The sequence below is a fragment of the Nannobrachium achirus genome, assembly GCF_963921795.1.
Source record: "Nannobrachium achirus genome assembly, chromosome: 4".
Lineage (NCBI taxonomy): Eukaryota > Metazoa > Chordata > Actinopteri > Myctophiformes > Myctophidae > Nannobrachium > Nannobrachium achirus.
Genome location: NC_137813.1, coordinates 58,586,342 through 58,603,013, shown reverse-complemented (window position 1 = coordinate 58,603,013; position 16,672 = coordinate 58,586,342). Strand labels below are relative to the sequence as shown.

Genomic DNA, 16,672 nt, shown 5'->3' with positions numbered 1-16,672 from the left:
TTATACAATAAATATAATATGTAGGTTCGGTTGCTACCATGAAACCAGCAAACTAATGTCAGCGAAAATTGTGCCACCAACAGTGGAAGTAGCAAAGTCCAGTCTGTCCAAGCAAAACATAACATAAAGAAAAACACTAGCTGTCATCATTGGATCATTGTGGTCGATGTACCCTCGCCTCCCCGTCAGCAGATGGCGACATTGCGGATCGAGTTGACTTCTGTGAAAGGAAGCGCGTCATGCTGCGGTGGTGGGCGGCGTGTGTTTGTTTCTTTTCTGTTTTCTTTCTGTGAAACGCAAGCATGGCGGCCTCCTCCTCCTCCTCCAGCAACACCATCCGCGTGAGGCTGCACTTCGACTACCCCCCGCCCGCCACGCCGGACTGCCGCATGTGCTGGCTGCTGCTGGACCTCCACCGGTGTCGGGTGGTCGCCGACCTGGAGAGCGTGGTCCGCGACAAGTTCCACTTCAGCCGCCAGAGCCTCCTCAGGCTGTTCGTGGAGGACTGCTACCTGCCGAGCGCCGAGAGCTGCCTGGTGGTCCGCGACAACGACACCGTCAGGTCGGTGGATTGGATGAGTTGGTTCTCAAAAGTGGGGTCCGGGGACCCCCGCCCAGGGGTACTTGCTCGAGGGAGGGAGTTCCAGGGCAGGGGGTCCCCAGCCCAATGAGGGGTCCTCTCTATGTTCCCCAGGTTCTATGTTCCCCACCCACCCTCCCCACAAAATGGTTCTATGTTCCCCGCTCAACCAAAAAAAGGATCTACTGTATGTTCCCCGCAAAAAATAAATAAATATATATATATATATATATAGTATTTGTTCCCAACTCAAATGCAGGAAATGTTGGGACATCTGGGCACTAAGAACATGTGGGCAATCCTAATTTAGAAGTACCCACTCGTCTAGGTGCCCACTCTTCCAAATGCACACATACATGTACATTGCCCAGATGTCCAGGTGCCCACTCGTCCAGACAGTCATAACACAAGTATGGTGTGTCCAGATGTCCCCAGTGCCCCCTGTCCTACACTAGTATTCGACATTTCTCCCCATTATTATGTGTTTTAACTTTTGAGTTATTAATAATTAGAAATGGATGTTTCCTGCATTTTTTTTGATGAGTGGGGAACATATAACCTTTTTTAAGTTGAGCAGGGAACATAGAATCTTTTTTTGTGGGGGTAAGTGGGGAACATAGGACCTTTTTTGGGTAAGTTGGGAACATAGAACCTGGGGAACATAGGTACGGTCCCCTAATGATAGTTAGGCAGCAGGGTTGAATCTGGCAGGAGTCGCCTGAATTTCGACCCCATCTCCTGCAGTGCTCCTGAATTGTCATTTCATTTTCTCCTGGATTTGGTATCAAACTGATAAGGGTTTGTGTGTGGGGGATGCATTTGAGATCATATATATTCACTTGTCTTACTTTGCTTCAGCAATCAAATTAATTTCTGTACAATAATGGCTGAAATTGGACCCATGCTTGATAAAAGTATCAAACACGCAAAATTATACAGAACTGGATTCTGACAGTCCATTCTTGGTAGCCCTGTAGTTAGGAACCAAATGGACCCGTCCCTTATATGGGTCTGAAACTCAGAGAGTGTACAAATGGAACCACATGGATTTGTACACTCTCAACGTTGGTTTTACGATATAAATTGGGGTCTCAGAGTCAGAGACATAAATACCGATATGCCATTAAATGGGGGTCCGTAGCCTAATGCATGTCAAACTGGGGGGTCCTTGAAATTAAAATAGTTAAGAATCACTGTCAGAGCCGTAAAAAAGAAGAAAAAAAAAGTCTCCCTGGCGTATCTTTTCAAATGGGGGTCCGAGTGTCAATTTGGGGGTCCTTGACATGAAAAGGTTACAGAACCACTGTCTCAGGTTATGTGGCGTGGTTCGTGCCCAGCATCTCTTGGTAGCACTGCACGTGCACACCACAGTAAAGCAGTGGTTATCAATGTATTATTATGATTATTTTCAACTAAGGCCCCCCATTTAGGTATGCATTAGACCAGGGACCCCCAAAGAGAGCTGCATACCTGTAACAGTCCTTTTGTACAAAGCCTCCCAATGCAAACAAACCTTAGTAGTGCTTTCTTGGGTTTAGACCTTGTATCTGAACCGTACTGTCCTGTGCTTTTCCTATGCGAACTGCTAATAATTTATTCAATCAATCTATCTATTGGCTCCAAATGATCAATCATTTAGGGACCCCCTGGTACTCCCATTGGTTGATTGATTGATCATAATAAGCCTGTAGTGCGTTGTCAACAATAAGACCGAGATTATTGACAGTCTGTGCAAGAGTCAGTCACTATAGTTTCAAGAATTGTATTTGTCATCTCATATATAAGAGTAAAATATTTGGTTTTCATTCCTCAACATTGTAGCAGCAGTCAACACAATAGAGGTATGCGCGTGACAACATCATCAACTAATGTACATTAGTCATGGAGCACAGCACACTTTGAAGTGCTTTGAAGGTGCAATACGCGATTGTGTCACACTTCTAATTGGTGATGAAGTCTTTCACTTCACAAAATGTTTACCAATGAGGAAAAATGGCAGGTCTACAACTAACGAAGCTCACGTCGCATCACGTTGTGAGCTAGTAGATCGGCTGTTTGCGCCAGTTTTGCGTGTCATGGCAAAATAGGGCATTAATTTATCAAAAGAAAAGAAAAAAACGGTAACGACATGATCTTTGGTCTCCCGTTTGACAGGGTGAAGGTGGACACTCTGGCCCTGGCGAACGGCTGCAGCTCACATCCGGGGACCTCCGACGACAAGTCCAAAAAGAGAACGCGATGCACAGAGGACGACGGGACGCCCACGGAAAATGGAGAGAGTGTGAAGAAGAAAAAGAAGAAGAAAAAGAAAACGGGCGAAGAGGAGAAGATGGAGACGGAGAGCAGCAAGGCCCCGGAAGACGGGGGCAATAACGACGCACATAGCAAACACAAGAAGAAGAAGAAGAAAAAGAAGACGACGGCGGAGCCGGAGAAAACCGTCCGCGACGCTGCGCCCAAACCCGCCGACTCCGCCAGTAAGCCCCGCCCTGCCGCCGCCAGCCAGCCGACCAACAGCACCGACAGGCCTGCGGCAGCGGCGGCCTCCGTAAACGGTAAAGGGAAGACGCAGCAGACCTCACAGCCCGTCTCCTCTTCGGATTCCAGCGACAGCAGCAGTGAGGAAGACGAGGCGCGCAAGAAGAAGACGCCTTCGCATGAAGCAGCTCCTAAAACTACCTCCTCCACGCCCGCTCTTCCCAAAGCGCCTCCTCCCAAAGCCTCACCGCCCGCTCGGAAGCCACGCCCTCCTGTTCCGTCGTCGTCGGAAACGGATTCTTCTAGTGACGAGGCCCCCAAAAAGGCTCCGCCGAAAAGCGCGTCTTCAGCTAAACCTCTCCCCGCCACCCCGGCCCTAAACGGAGGTACCAGTGGTAAAAATACCTCCTCTAAACCCCCTCCTCCTGGTTCCTCTTCCTCACAGCCTGCACGCAGCACGCCCGCGCAGAGAGCTGAGAACGATTCCGGGGCGGCAGCCTCTTCAGACAGCAGCAGCAGCGAGGAGGAGATAAAGCTGGTGATCAAACGTCCGAACGTGGCGCTGGGCTTTGGGATGGGCTACGCTGCGACGGGGGGGCATTCTCCTGCCAGGGGTCGCGGCCGGGGCAACGGCAGAGGGGTCGGTGGCACCGTGGAGAGGGGTAGGGGTGGAGGGAGGGATGGGAGAGGGCGAGGTCATGTAAACTTCGGCTTCAACTACGATGAGCAGCAGCAGCAGCAGCGGCAGCCGTCCTACCAGACTGATTCCCTCACCAACCAGTCTGTAGTCCTGCAGGTTTGTATCCCATTTAGCTGCTACAGTTTGCTCATGGCCATCAAAAAGCCCCTTTTCCACAGACACCACACCACTCCACACCACACCACACCGCCCACTTGTGCCAGGTTTTCCCACTACAAGGACCTGGGTAGAGTGGTGTGAAAGTGGTACTAATTGTGGTACTAAAAAGTATCCAATCTAGAGTAGGGGTGTCTTCTAAAAATCGACGAATCGACGCGTCGTTTTAAGCCCCGGGAATCGACGCCAATTGTTTGAGTCGAAGCGAAAATATATATTTTTTTATATCACCAGTTATAGCCTACTACTGCCAGTACTGCGGTGCACTGCTGGACTGGTGTGGTGTCATGTACTTCCAATGAGAAGTAGCAATTGGCGAACAGTTATTTATTGTCTCGCACCAGCGTCGGGTTGAAAGTGAGACGGAACGGCCAGAACGGTTCAGAACCGCCGCTTCGTTAAAACATTCAGAGCCGGGACAGTGTTCCGTTAAGAGGAGGAAGCACGCTGTCAAAATCCCATATTAAATAACCTGCCACAGCACAAACGCGCGTCCACGAAGTAGTAAACAATCTTCTAAAGTCAAATTAACATACACAAGTGTAGGCTACAAGTTACATTTTCTAATTAAAGTGCTTCTGAATTGTTCCAGTGTTGTAATCCATGATGAATGATTGTGTTTCGCTGTGTTTGCGTCCATGACATGTCCACACTGAGGGCTCTAGCTGGGAGCTGTGCCTCCACCTTTTTATGATCAGTTTCTGAAATGAATCCGTTCTCGACACTGACTCATTACTCTGTCAGTGCTCTGTGTCCCGCGACTGCGGACTGGATCCCATCGTTCATTTAAAAGAGCCGTTCAAGAGAGCGGAATCGTTCGCGAATGTCTCATCTCTACTGCACGCTGCAGACAGTGCAGAGAGACGGGGCAAAGTTGAAACAGCGGAGATGTTTTATTTGTTTTAACGGTGTGTTATAACTCTATGGTTGTACACTGCTATGCAGATAACATTTATGCTCGCGCACCGATATCACCGAAAACACTGTGTATTCAATTCATCTCTTAATGTATTATTCTATTATGTTGACGTGGTTTAAAGCAACACTTTTTTTTTCTTTTTTTTTTTACACAAAGTAGACTATAAAACGATTCGTCGACGCGTCGGATTAACCCCCGCGACTCGAATCGACTTCATAAATCCTGTGTCGAAGACAGCCCTAATCTAGAGTAGGTCTGAGCTAGGCCTAACAGGGCCAAACAATTCATAATGACTGCTCACTCACTGACTTTTCATTTAGACCACCAGGATATAGTTGTAATACATGATAATAGATTCTAATGTGTATTATAATTATCATTGTAATACATTAATACTTTATAGTGTATTATAATCACAGTTATAATCAATTATTGCGTAGTATAATGTAGGATAGTTCTAATACAAATTTATATTGTATTATATGCACAGTTAAAAGGGTCAATTTGTTTCTTAACAATAGCGGTACTTTTGTGTAATTGAAAATGTAGATATGTTTATGTGGTGCGGTGTGGTGTGGTGCTAAAGCTGCAGTTGAAAAGGGGCTAAAGTAGCTTACCTTTGCGATTTTATAGAAAAATAGCAGTCCATTATTTCCTATCGTGGTCTTGTGTGAAAGACGGCTGCATCGCTCACAGAGTCGTGAAAAAAAAAAACACAACGTTATGGGGGCCGCCATTACGGAGCGAGAGCTCCGTAATGGCCCCCTCGGGTTGCACCAGTTTTCAGACATAGAAATAGAGAAAGTAGATCCGGGCTGAGAAAACCACCAAAGAAGTGATCCCGCCGCCATTGTTGTTCATGTGCGCTCCAGATTTGACACTAACGTTACGGGAGCTGCTGCTACTGTACACACCCGCTCCACCCCTCATCTGCTTACAGTGCTCAGACAGGTAAAAGATTAAAAAGAACGAACGCTCCTTATGGCGCGGCGGACACGTGAAACAAAGAACGAGCGCTCGTTCCGTGGTAAAAGAGTTAATCGGTCAAGTTCTCTTATTAACCCACACACATCCCAAAATGTATTGTTCCTGGCTTCAATTCAGTTCAACTTATTCAGTTACGGTAATTGTTACAGTACATCCCTTGAGTCTTGTTTTTTCTTTTTACCCCCACATAAGATGTGTTCTATATTGTGACTGAATGGCTTCCTTCATGTTCTTTAACATAGAATCCAGATGAGAGCGCCCCCAAGCGGGACTACAGCACCATGCCCCTGCTAGCTGCACCCCCGCCAGTGGGAGAGTCTATTGCTTTTAAGGTAAGTCTGGCTATGGTAGTGTAATGGTACCGGTGTGGACACACAGTATATCATTTTCAAATCTGACATCTCTAATACCAGTAAGACTCCCTAATCGGGAGATAAGCGACCGTCAGGTCGCAGCGTGATTTTAGGGCAAAATGTGTAGGAGCAGTGTCCAAAAATGTGGTTGAAAAAATCGGCCTGATGGTGGCGCTATATGGGACATCCATATTGATGAGATGAGTGTAGACATACTGTGTACCGATTTGCGTGAGTTTAGGGCAAAATCTGTAGGAGCACTGTCCAAAAATGTGTTTGAAAAAATCGGCCTGATGAGTTGACTTGATTGTCAGTTATTTATTGTCATATATGTATTCTAATTATACTGTGCGTGCGTGCGCGCGTGAGTGTGTGTGTGTGCGCGCGCGTGCGTGTGTGCGTGTGTGCGTGTGTGCGTGTGTGTGTGTGTGTGTGTGTGTGTGCTTGTGCGTGTGTGCGTTCACAGCTGCTAGAGCTGACTGAGAACTACACACCCGAGGTGTCCGAATATAAAGTGAGTAAATAGTCTTACCAGTCTGGAAACGTTTCATGTGTTGAAGAAAATGAATTGACTTTGGACTGTCAGTCTGTGCTTTGAGTTCTTAGTTAGTGTTTGTGTGTGTTTTATTTTAGCTATTTCAATTTAATGTTTAATGAGAAAGGATAATGAGCCAAACAGTCCACGGAGAAGCCAAATATTTTTTACCACCCTTTTCTCCCTATTTTGCTCCCTCTTCACACATTTCTGTTGCCACCGTATTGGACCCTATCATTGCAAACTGTTTCTTATCTTGATTTTGGACAATTATTTTTGCTTTAAGCACTTAATGCAACTCAGAACTAAACTAGAACTGCACTCTGTCGAGGTGCAAACTTGTGCCTTTAGCACAAGTAGGCCAAGAAAGATGCAATTCTGGGAAGTTGCAAGTGTGGTTGCCGCGAGGCGAGTCACACTTGCAAATTAATTCTGTCTTACCATTTGAATTGTCCCATTCAAGTATATGGAGAAAATGTATTCACTAACTAATGTATATAAATTCAACTGTATAACTTATGTCTTAGTAAAGCACATGATTCCCGATGAAGCCGGACGATTTGACACGCGTGCCACCAAAACTGTTGGAAGTTTATCTGGAAAGATTGAAGATGGAATAAATAAAGTCAGAAAAGTACTGTAGTCTTGCTGCCCTCACTAATTCAATCACAGAATACAAGTATTATTATTTAATTTTGGGGAAAACCCAGAATCATTTGGTAGTGAATAGGGATGCTCCAATCACGTTTTTGAATTCTGATCACCGATTCATTTTTTCATGATCTGCCGATACATCTGCCGAAATATTTAACCTCTGTTATAGATGATTATTGATTAATTACGTATTGAGATCAGTTAGTTAAACATATTTTTACTGTGCAGAATTATTAACTAGTATGTAGTAATACTAGACCAGGTCAACCTGGTTGTGCCAGACCCCCTGTCTGTCATCATCATTTATGACATCATGCCTTTTGTAGGCATGTCATCATCATGTCATCATCATATATACCCTTTATATAGAAAACCAGGACAGACAGACAGACCGACATTTGCTTATGTAGGCCTACCCATTTCATGGGTCTGGCAAAAATACAATGTCAAATACAAAACATTAGCATGCCATACAGTTGAAGTATTGCAAATGATAGAAACAGGAATTCAGAAATATTTAAACTAATATACCTAACAAAAGGATGTCTGCAGTTGCATTATTGCACATAACCAAAATCGATTAATAATATTAGGCCTGCCCAGTGGTGGAAAGAATACTCTGTTACAAGTAAAAGTCCGGAAAAGTAAAAGTGCATCAAAAATCGATATTATAAAAGATCGGCTTTCCGGATCGGTGACGGCTGATCACAGATCAAGTCATTAATTGAATAAATCAGCTAATTTAAATCGGGCCACTGATCGATCGTAGCATCCCTAGTAGTGAATGTTGAACGCCAGGACATCTAATCACTGTAGTCTTGTCCGGTGAAAGGGCCTTTCTGTGTGGAGTTTGCATGTTCTCCCCTTGTCTCCTAGGGTAGATATCCTCACAAAAACATGCAGTAATCCTGGTCTCTATACTGCCTCACCCTGGCCAGCCAGGGCACCTGATGGAGGGGAATGGAACTGGTTGGAATAACATGTTCCTTTCACGCGCTATGTCCAACCGGGGAAGCTCCCCCCGTCAGGTGATAAAAAGTGGCCTGCTCGCTCTTCATGAACTGAAGGAAGCATGAGCTCAGTTCGGGGCCCTCCCCAGGTTGGTAGAGGGAGAGCAGAGCCCAGGATTACAGCATAGGCAATTGGCACCGGGTAAAAAATGGGTTACAAAATCGTGGGATAAAAATGTAAAAAAGAAAGAAAGAAATGGGGTTTTGAAAGTTTTATTTCTCAGTCCAAGGAGCCCTTAGCTGAAAGAAAGATGAAGCAGGAACCTACATCTACATATTGGATTCATGTCAATGTGTATTTTCAGACATTTAACCACTTAAATGAGATAAATACTCACTGCTTTCTGTTTCAGGAGGGCAAGATCGTCAGCTTTGACCCGATCACCAAACAGATTCAGCTGGAGCTGCTCAGTGCTTCTCGGGGTACAAACTTAATTTCTGCCCGTTTTAGAAGGAGATTTGGAGGTCTTAACTCGGCCCCTGGGGGTCACCAGGACCTACTTTGAGAACCACTGCTGTAGAATGTCTTAGAATCAGTTGCGGGTGAACATGGCTCCCAGATGGCGATTTGAAGTTTAAATTCAAAGTGAAGGTTTTGCACGATGCAGAGGAGAATTCAGGAGAGAATATATATGTTCCTATATTGTGAGAGTACTGTATTTAACCTCGGTTAAAGTTACTTGCACTTTTACAACTAAATATTAATACAATATTAATGTTTAATTCTAGTGTTACAGCTTTCCTATCTACTATTGCCATCTCATATTTATGGATGAATGAATCCCGTTTTTCTTTTTCTTTTTTAAGATTGAGTTTACTGCTGAATTTGATTGGCCATGGATATATATATATTTTTTTTGGGATTTAATAGGTGGGGATGAGGATGTTTTTGTTTCAATACATGTAGCCAATATAGAACAGTGAAGTCATGACGTGACTCGCTCATCCCCCGGTTCCACGGAAGTAATTCTCTATGGAGAATAACATTGGGTCATCTTAAATCGTCTCATATAAGCATTGTGGTCCAAAAATAAACAAAGAGTCTTTGCGATATTGTCGGCGAGGTGGCTCTGTATGGTTTATGATAGTCAGTCACTCATAAGTGATAAAGCCTGTTTCTAGCGAAAATGTAACTAATTCGGCGACAGTAACATTCAGTTGATTCTTCATATCCATATGAGTCAAACCGCTGAGATCATTTGTTTATAATTGGAACACAGTTATTTATATGACGCGATATGAAAAAGCCACTCTATGGAGCGGTTCTCCACCGCTCAATAAAGGCCTTTCTCTAATAAGACTCCTTCAATAGAGGCCTAGTCTGGGAGGATTCGCCTCGATACGTGTGCTGTAGGGACGTTGCCCTGGCCACTGTTAAGAGTTTAACGCCTCAACTAACCTCGCACCACCACCAGGCTTGGTGCTCGTTTACTAAACAGGTCGTTTGATCCGTTCTAGACCGGATGGCATCTTAGACTGGATGGCAGAAGCGGCGTCGCTTTGTTTTGTTTCCCCCGTTTGTTTCCCCAATCCCTATCTGAATGCTAGAGGAGTGTAGTCTTGCCAGGCGCCGTGAGTTGGACTAAAAGATGGACATACCAAAACAAACTTTTCAAAACATAAGAAAAACTACGCCGCATCAAGGGTTTTATTGGGTAGGTACTAATATGTCATTGAGCGCAGGGAATTGTTTTGGGTTAACCCATTTAGGCCTAGGATTATTGACCGCTTTAACAATTGAAAAATAGCAGATCTACAAGCTCACAGCGCGGCACCGAGTGCCGCGCTGCGAGCTTGTAGATCTGCTATTTTTGAAAAATCGTGATATTTCTTTGCAAGTCTTTGAATATATCTATTTAAAAGCGAACATTTGTAACTCAAATATTTGCTTCTGGGGGGTCCCTGGAACAACATATTTTGAGATGGGGGGGTCCGTGGCCAAATATCTGTAATTTTGAGGGTCCTTGACATGAAAAAGTTTGAGAGACACTGATTTAGAGGAAGGATTTAGAAGTCGGGTCAAAGATCGGGTCAAAGATATTCAAAGACTTGCACACTTTTTCACGATTTTTCAAAAATAGCAGATCTACAAGCTCGCAGCGCGGCACTCGGTGCCGCGCTGTGAGCTTGTAGATCTGCTATTTTTCTAAAGTTAAAGCATACAATAATGGTTAAAGTGGTTACAATCTAACGCGACTCGGGTGCGTTCCAGGTATTTGAGAGTTAAAACTGATTCCGGTTTGGTGTGTCTGGCGTAGTGTAGTCCGTTTTGACTACAAAATGACGTAGGGACGCCATCCGCTCGCGACCGGATCAAAATCCCGAAATTGGAAGCGATCCCAGGCTACGACTCAACAGGTTTTTTGTTTTCTTTTACATGGAGTCTGATTGACATCAGGGTGAAAGATGGTGCTGCTCAGTTCAGTTTAGGGTATTTCAGAACTGATTCTGATTACATACACTATAGCAGTGGTTCTTAACCTTTTCAGGCCACGACCCCCAAAATAATCATATTTTAACTGGGGATCCCCCCACCCTGCACAAGCACTTGGAATTGTAGGATTGGTATTGCATTTAGTTTGACTCGATCTATACAGTTGTGAAAAGCGGATCTACAAGCGGATCTACATGCTCACAACACCTTGAGTTGCGAGGCGTTGTGAGCATGTAAATCCGCTATTTTCACAATTTCTGCCTCGAATATTTGACTAATGTTTGACCAGAGGTTCTAAAAGGTCTTTAAAGTCCTTCCGCGTCATCAGCGCTCACTCCCTAAATGTGGTTGGCGATAGGGCCTTTCTGTGTGGAGTTTACATGTTTTCCCCGTGGCTCCTTGGGTAGATTAACCTGACTTTCGCCAGATGGTGGCAGCATTGCGTTGCATTGCTTTACCATCTGGGCTCGGTCCGGCAGAGTTGATAACACTCGTAAAGTCCCGGGCCGGACCAATCAGCGGCAGCTATGGGCGGGCTCTGAGCGGCTCTGAGCCAATAGAGTCTGATTGCAGACCACGTGGAAACCCAGGAGGCAGATTCTGGGTGCAACGTCATGCAGACAGGCCAATATGAGTGGTTGGAGTTGGCACTCCCAGACTGTGACAGAGAGACGGCCATATCCAATCACCTGCTATAGAATTTGAAAAAATGGCCCGCCCCTTACATCGGTTCTGCTGGAGCGAGCCCAGATGGTAAGCAATGCAACGCAATGCTGTCACCATCTGGCGAAGGTCAGGTTATGGGTAGATACCCTCACAAAAAACATGCAATAATCCTGGTCTCTATAATGCCTCCCCCTGGCCAGCCGGAGCGCCTGATGGAGGGGAAAGGAACTGGTTGGAATAACGTGTTCCTTCCACGTGCTGCGTCCAAACCGGGGAAATCCCCACTGTCTGTCAGGTGAAAAGAAGCAACTTGGACTCCTCATGCATAGAAGGAAGCATGAGGTCAGTCTGTTGTCTCCCCAGGCGTGGCAGAGGGAGAGCAGAGCCTAGGATTACATAAGCAATTGGCACTGGGTGAAAATGGGTTACATAATGGACCAATCCCCAATCACATACACACCCATTGTAACAGTTACAATGGGTGTGTATGTGATTGGGGATTGGTCCATTGTGGGATAAAAATTATACTTATTTTTTTTTTTAAGGCCTTAAAGTTATACTATGTAACTTTTTTTATAAAACATATCTTAAAATTGTCCTAACTATTAAATCGCTAAAGTTTTAGAACCCCCACTCTGTTAATTTCAGCTCCCAAAGCCTTTTCTTTATATGAGCCCTGGTGGCCGTGACCGGGGCTGTTTTTCCCGGCAAAATTACGTCATATGCATCATTCTGTACACGTGTCTCCCTACCGGCCAATCAAAGCCCAGATCATACACTGCTGAGCTCTTCAGGAAGTACACTGCAGTGTTTACACTGGGCTAGGAGTCTAGCATGTAACTCCCCAACCGAGGCTCGTAGAGGGACACGAAAGACCTCTATGGATAGGTCTCGGCGAGGCGAGGCGGACGCGGTGGTCTGAATGCCCGGTCCGCGGCGAAAAACGGCCGAAAAAAGCTGACGCGACCGCGGTTTGCTCTACTGCTACTGACCACTAGTTGAGCAACTTACACAGTATAGCTTTAAATTGTCATTTTTCGAAATGTCCAGATACCCTGTATACACTTATATTGTATGTTGGTCTGTTTAATGTTGAGTGAGAAAACAATGTTGCACATTAAGTTATTATCTGGGGACCCCCCCAAAATTATTTGGGGACCCCAAACCACAGGTTGAGAACCACTGCACTATAGCATCCCAGGATCTATCTAGCACATGCCAAAGCTTTATTCATCACACCGCAGGTTTACTAATGTAAATGTGTGTCTGCTAACATGTCCCTCAGCTCCTGTGGAGCCTGGCAAGTTTGACCTGGTCTACACCAACGCAGATGGCACAGTGGACAGTGTGGAGTACGCCGTCACCCATGGTTCTCAGGTAAAGACGGAGCACAGAACAAAGAACATACGGTAGTACAGGGTAGAGGTCTGCGCGGGACTGATTTTTTGATCCCGCTCCCGCATCATTTCTGACCACTCCCGCCCGCCACCGCAATGATTTTATTTTTGACCGCCCGCAGACAATTCCTCTCCGCCGCTCCCACCCGCGACAAACAAATTATGTGAATTTCGACCCGCGGACTCCCGCGGCGCACATTACCGCAGAACGTCCAACAGCCTCCCTCCCAAGAAGGCACATTGAAATGAGATCCAAAACCATTACCAAACAAAAAAGTGTGCCATGTGCGCCATGCGAGGAGCATATTTGTGACGGACTGACAGTTGGTGAGAACAAGAAAGAGAGAGAGAGAGGGAGAGGGCGAGCGAGGGAGCCACGGCACGGAGTGAGAGAGCAAGAGGCGAGAGAGAGAGAGAGAACTTGGCGGAGAGAAAGAGAGACGCAGTCCACGTACTGTATCAATGTGGGTGCGTTGTCCTCACTCAGCAGGGAGAATTGCGTTCTCTATTCACATCTTGACTTGCTAAAGAAGGCACGTTGACGTTTGTATAATCCATTGAGATCCAAAACCAACAGGACTAGTGAAGGCTACGTGCGCGAGAGAGGAGCATTTGTGAGGTTGTTAACAGAGGTAAAGTGTTTATATTGCGATTGGACATAGGCGATGGGACTATATTATAATAAATAGTTGTTATTTAGGCTAAATAGTGAGCGACAATGCCGCCGCAAATATCTGCCCACCGGTTAAGGGCCATTTATAGTTACGTATGGTTGATTTTGTGTACGTTTGGGGGCGAGACAGTACGTACGGTAATTGCGTTGACATTCATACTGACCATACGGTCTCTATGTACAGGGTTCAATAAAGCCTATATGTACATACTATATCCACTAGATGGCACCCCCATGCATCTTCCCAATGAGCAAATGCAACATGCTACATACATAGCGCCTACATTGTTGACAGAGAGGTTTATAGACACCCGGCTTGGAGGATACACTCGGATTGAACGACACTAACCATCGGCACTAGTCACTGTGCTGTCCGGGTATAATATAAAAAGGACTGGAGAATGGATGAACATGCCGTTGCGAACGCCTAGAGCGCGATCTCAATGGGGGCGCCGCCGACAGTTAATGAGCCACGGTACGGTAGCCACCCAAACCGACCCAAAACCGACTAAAAACACCCTGTGCACGGGAGTGGAGAGAGACGCATTTGAGAGAGCTCAGCTGGTAGAGAGCGCTGATTAGGCTGACATGCGGGTCTGCGTCCTGGCCTGTTCACTGTTCAGCGTGTATTTGTGATTTTTTTGTTAGTTTTTTTACTTCCTCCAACGAAATGGATACAAGAAAAAAAGACGAAACATTTCTCCCTCTACTGCCCCCACGGTTGACACAAGTTCGCCACGGGTAGTTCATGTGTACGTATGTTTTTAGCGGTTTTTATCCGTCGGGTTGAGTGTTGTCCGTAAGGTTACGGAGACAATCAATTACGTCCGGACGGCCGGAGGAACCGGATTAAATCACTCTCCCCCTCCGTCTCTTGTGTATTCCTGCGGAGTTTATGTATTACTATGCATGGTACTTTAGCCGTTAACAGACGAGAGAGGGAGGGAGGGAGGGAGGGGGGGTTAGAGCGAGAGAGAGAGAAAGAGAAATTCCACGTGCTGTAGGTCCATGCGTTCTCCTCAGGCGCTCAGCAGGGGAAGTTACATTGATTCTCTACATATTCACATCTTGCTAAAAGTATAGATAAAAGCTTATTGCGGGAGAGTGCGGGATTTTGCGGCGCCGCCGAGTTTATTTTGACCGCCCGTCCCCTCCCGCAGGGATTAAACTACCGCCCGCGCCGCAATACATGGTGACGGGTCCTGCAGGTCCCGCAGGAGTGCGCTCCCGCTGCAGGGCTCTAGTACAGGGGTCTTCAATGTTTTCAGGCCAAGGACCCCTTATATTAGTTGAGAGAGAGAGATGAAGCAGGGACCCCCACCACCTGTTCATAGATTCCATATAGTTTCATTGTTTGACAGCACAATCATCAGTGTTTTTTGGATTCATGTCAGTTTGTGTTTTCAGATATTTAACCACTTGAACCGTCAATACCTAATAAACTTGACCTTTCACTCTGTACCTGGTCTGCTCTTTTTCCCGTCTACACCAAAGCTCTTTGCCAAAAATAGCCGATCTACAAGCTCACAACGCCTCGCAGCGCGAGGCATTGTGAGCTTGTAGATCGGCTATTTTTGGCTAAAGTTCTTAGAATATGGACACTAGAGTTCAAGTGGTTTAAAAAAGGCGAAAAAAAAAGGTTTCTATCACTCAAAGACTTGGAGGACCCACCTGTAGTAACTCTGGGGAAAAAAGGTTTCTATCACTCAAAGATTTGGAGGACCCACCTGTAGTAACTCTGGGGACCCCCTAGGCGTCCCGGACCCCCTGTGGAAGACCCCTGACCTAGTACATGTAACCCGTTAGAAAGGAAACAAGGAAAAGTTAGAAAACCACCCACTGTGTTTATCAGCAACGACGGGGCTGACCTGCACTGACAGTAGCAGCATGTTTAGACAAGCCAAAGCCCTTCTATTGTTGTCCCGCTCACATTTTGAAGCCCTTTCCCTTTACTTTAGTGAATCTATTCATGAGCCCCCCCTTTTTTAGTTGCGGGGGATTACAACTAGCTGCATGTGCAGAATCTTTTTAGTTGTGATTTGGTGGCCGCAGTGAGGGGTTTTGTGGTGTTATTCTTATTTATTTATGTATATATAGATTTTTTTTTTGTATCTAGTTTTGTGACGTCTTCGTTTTTGTTCCCTTTCAGGTGGCCGAACGATGGGACTCCCTGCTGGAACCAAGGCTAATCATTTAGATTTGTAGAAGATCAAAAACGTGCGCGGCTGCGCGCACGTACACACACACACACACACACACTTTAACCCATTTAGAACGGGTACGCATTTTTGTATATCATTATTTTATGCTTTAACTATTGAAAAATAGCAGATATACAAGCTCACAGCGCGGCACCGAGTGCCGCGCTGCGAGCTTGTAGATCTGCTATTTTTTAAAAATCGTGAAAATTAGAATTTTGACACAATTCTATAAGTGTCTTTTGAATCCTTCTAAGACTTTTTGAAAACCTATGTTTCTATGTCAGCAATCTGGTTTGCCATTGTCAAATAAAAGGTCCTTTTCACTTGAACTGGAGCTCAGTTAGTCTGTTCTTGAGAGACTACTATGTCAGTGGTTCTCAAACCTTTTCATGTGAAGGACCCCCAAAATGATATTTATTTGGCCACGGACTCCCCATCTCAAAATATCTAGTTCCAGGGACCACCCAGAAGCAAAATTTGAGTTACAAACTTTCGCTTTGAAAATACATACTGTATATTCAAAGATTTGCACACATTTTTCAAAAATAGCAGATCTAGCGCTGTGAGCTTGTATATCTGCTATTTTTCACTGGTTAAAGCATTCAATAATTCTAGGCCTTTAATTCACTGCAGTGGTTCTCAGTTCTTGTTCACACTGGAAGTCAGAGATGTTTTTTCCAGCATGCAGGATCCGGTTGATGGAAGAAAAAAGTTAATATTTCATCATCAAAGTTCATCATTCTCATTTTCTTTGTTTTATCTCTATTGCTGAAGAGTGCAAAGTGAATACATTGGCAATTGTTTTAGTTGAGAAGGTTTTATATTGTACAGTTTTATGCAACTGTGGATATTTGAATAAAGATGTTTTCTATGAAAAGAAAAAAAGATATGTGTCCATGTTAATTGCCTCAGCTGCTGGGAAATATTAA

The 16,672-nt window shown here is 45.2% G+C and overlaps 1 protein-coding gene across 1 annotated transcript; it reads left to right on the top strand.

Moving 5' to 3' along the window:
* Positions 1-301: 301 nt before the first annotated feature.
* On the top strand, positions 302-16,578 carry coil (coilin p80). The gene is made up of 7 exons (XM_080723418.1): positions 302-562; positions 2,735-3,854; positions 6,063-6,152; positions 6,640-6,687; positions 8,726-8,795; positions 12,758-12,849; positions 15,692-16,578. Exons 1-7 carry the CDS (start codon positions 303-305, stop codon positions 15,737-15,739), a joined length of 1,728 nt encoding a protein of 575 aa, XP_080579544.1. The 5' UTR covers position 302; the 3' UTR covers positions 15,740-16,578.
* The last annotated feature ends 94 nt before the right edge of the window (positions 16,579-16,672 follow it).

Bases quoted from the DNA above. Each gene is read 5' to 3' on its own strand.
- coil (XM_080723418.1), top strand. From the start codon at position 303: ATGGCGGCCTCCTCCTCCTCCTCCAGCAACACCATCCGCGTGAGGCTG. The intron at 6,688-8,725 runs GTGAGTAAATAG...TTTCTGTTTCAG, and splicing joins CCGAGGTGTCCGAATATAAA to GAGGGCAAGATCGTCAGCTT. The intron at 12,850-15,691 runs GTAAAGACGGAG...GTTCCCTTTCAG, and splicing joins CCGTCACCCATGGTTCTCAG to GTGGCCGAACGATGGGACTC.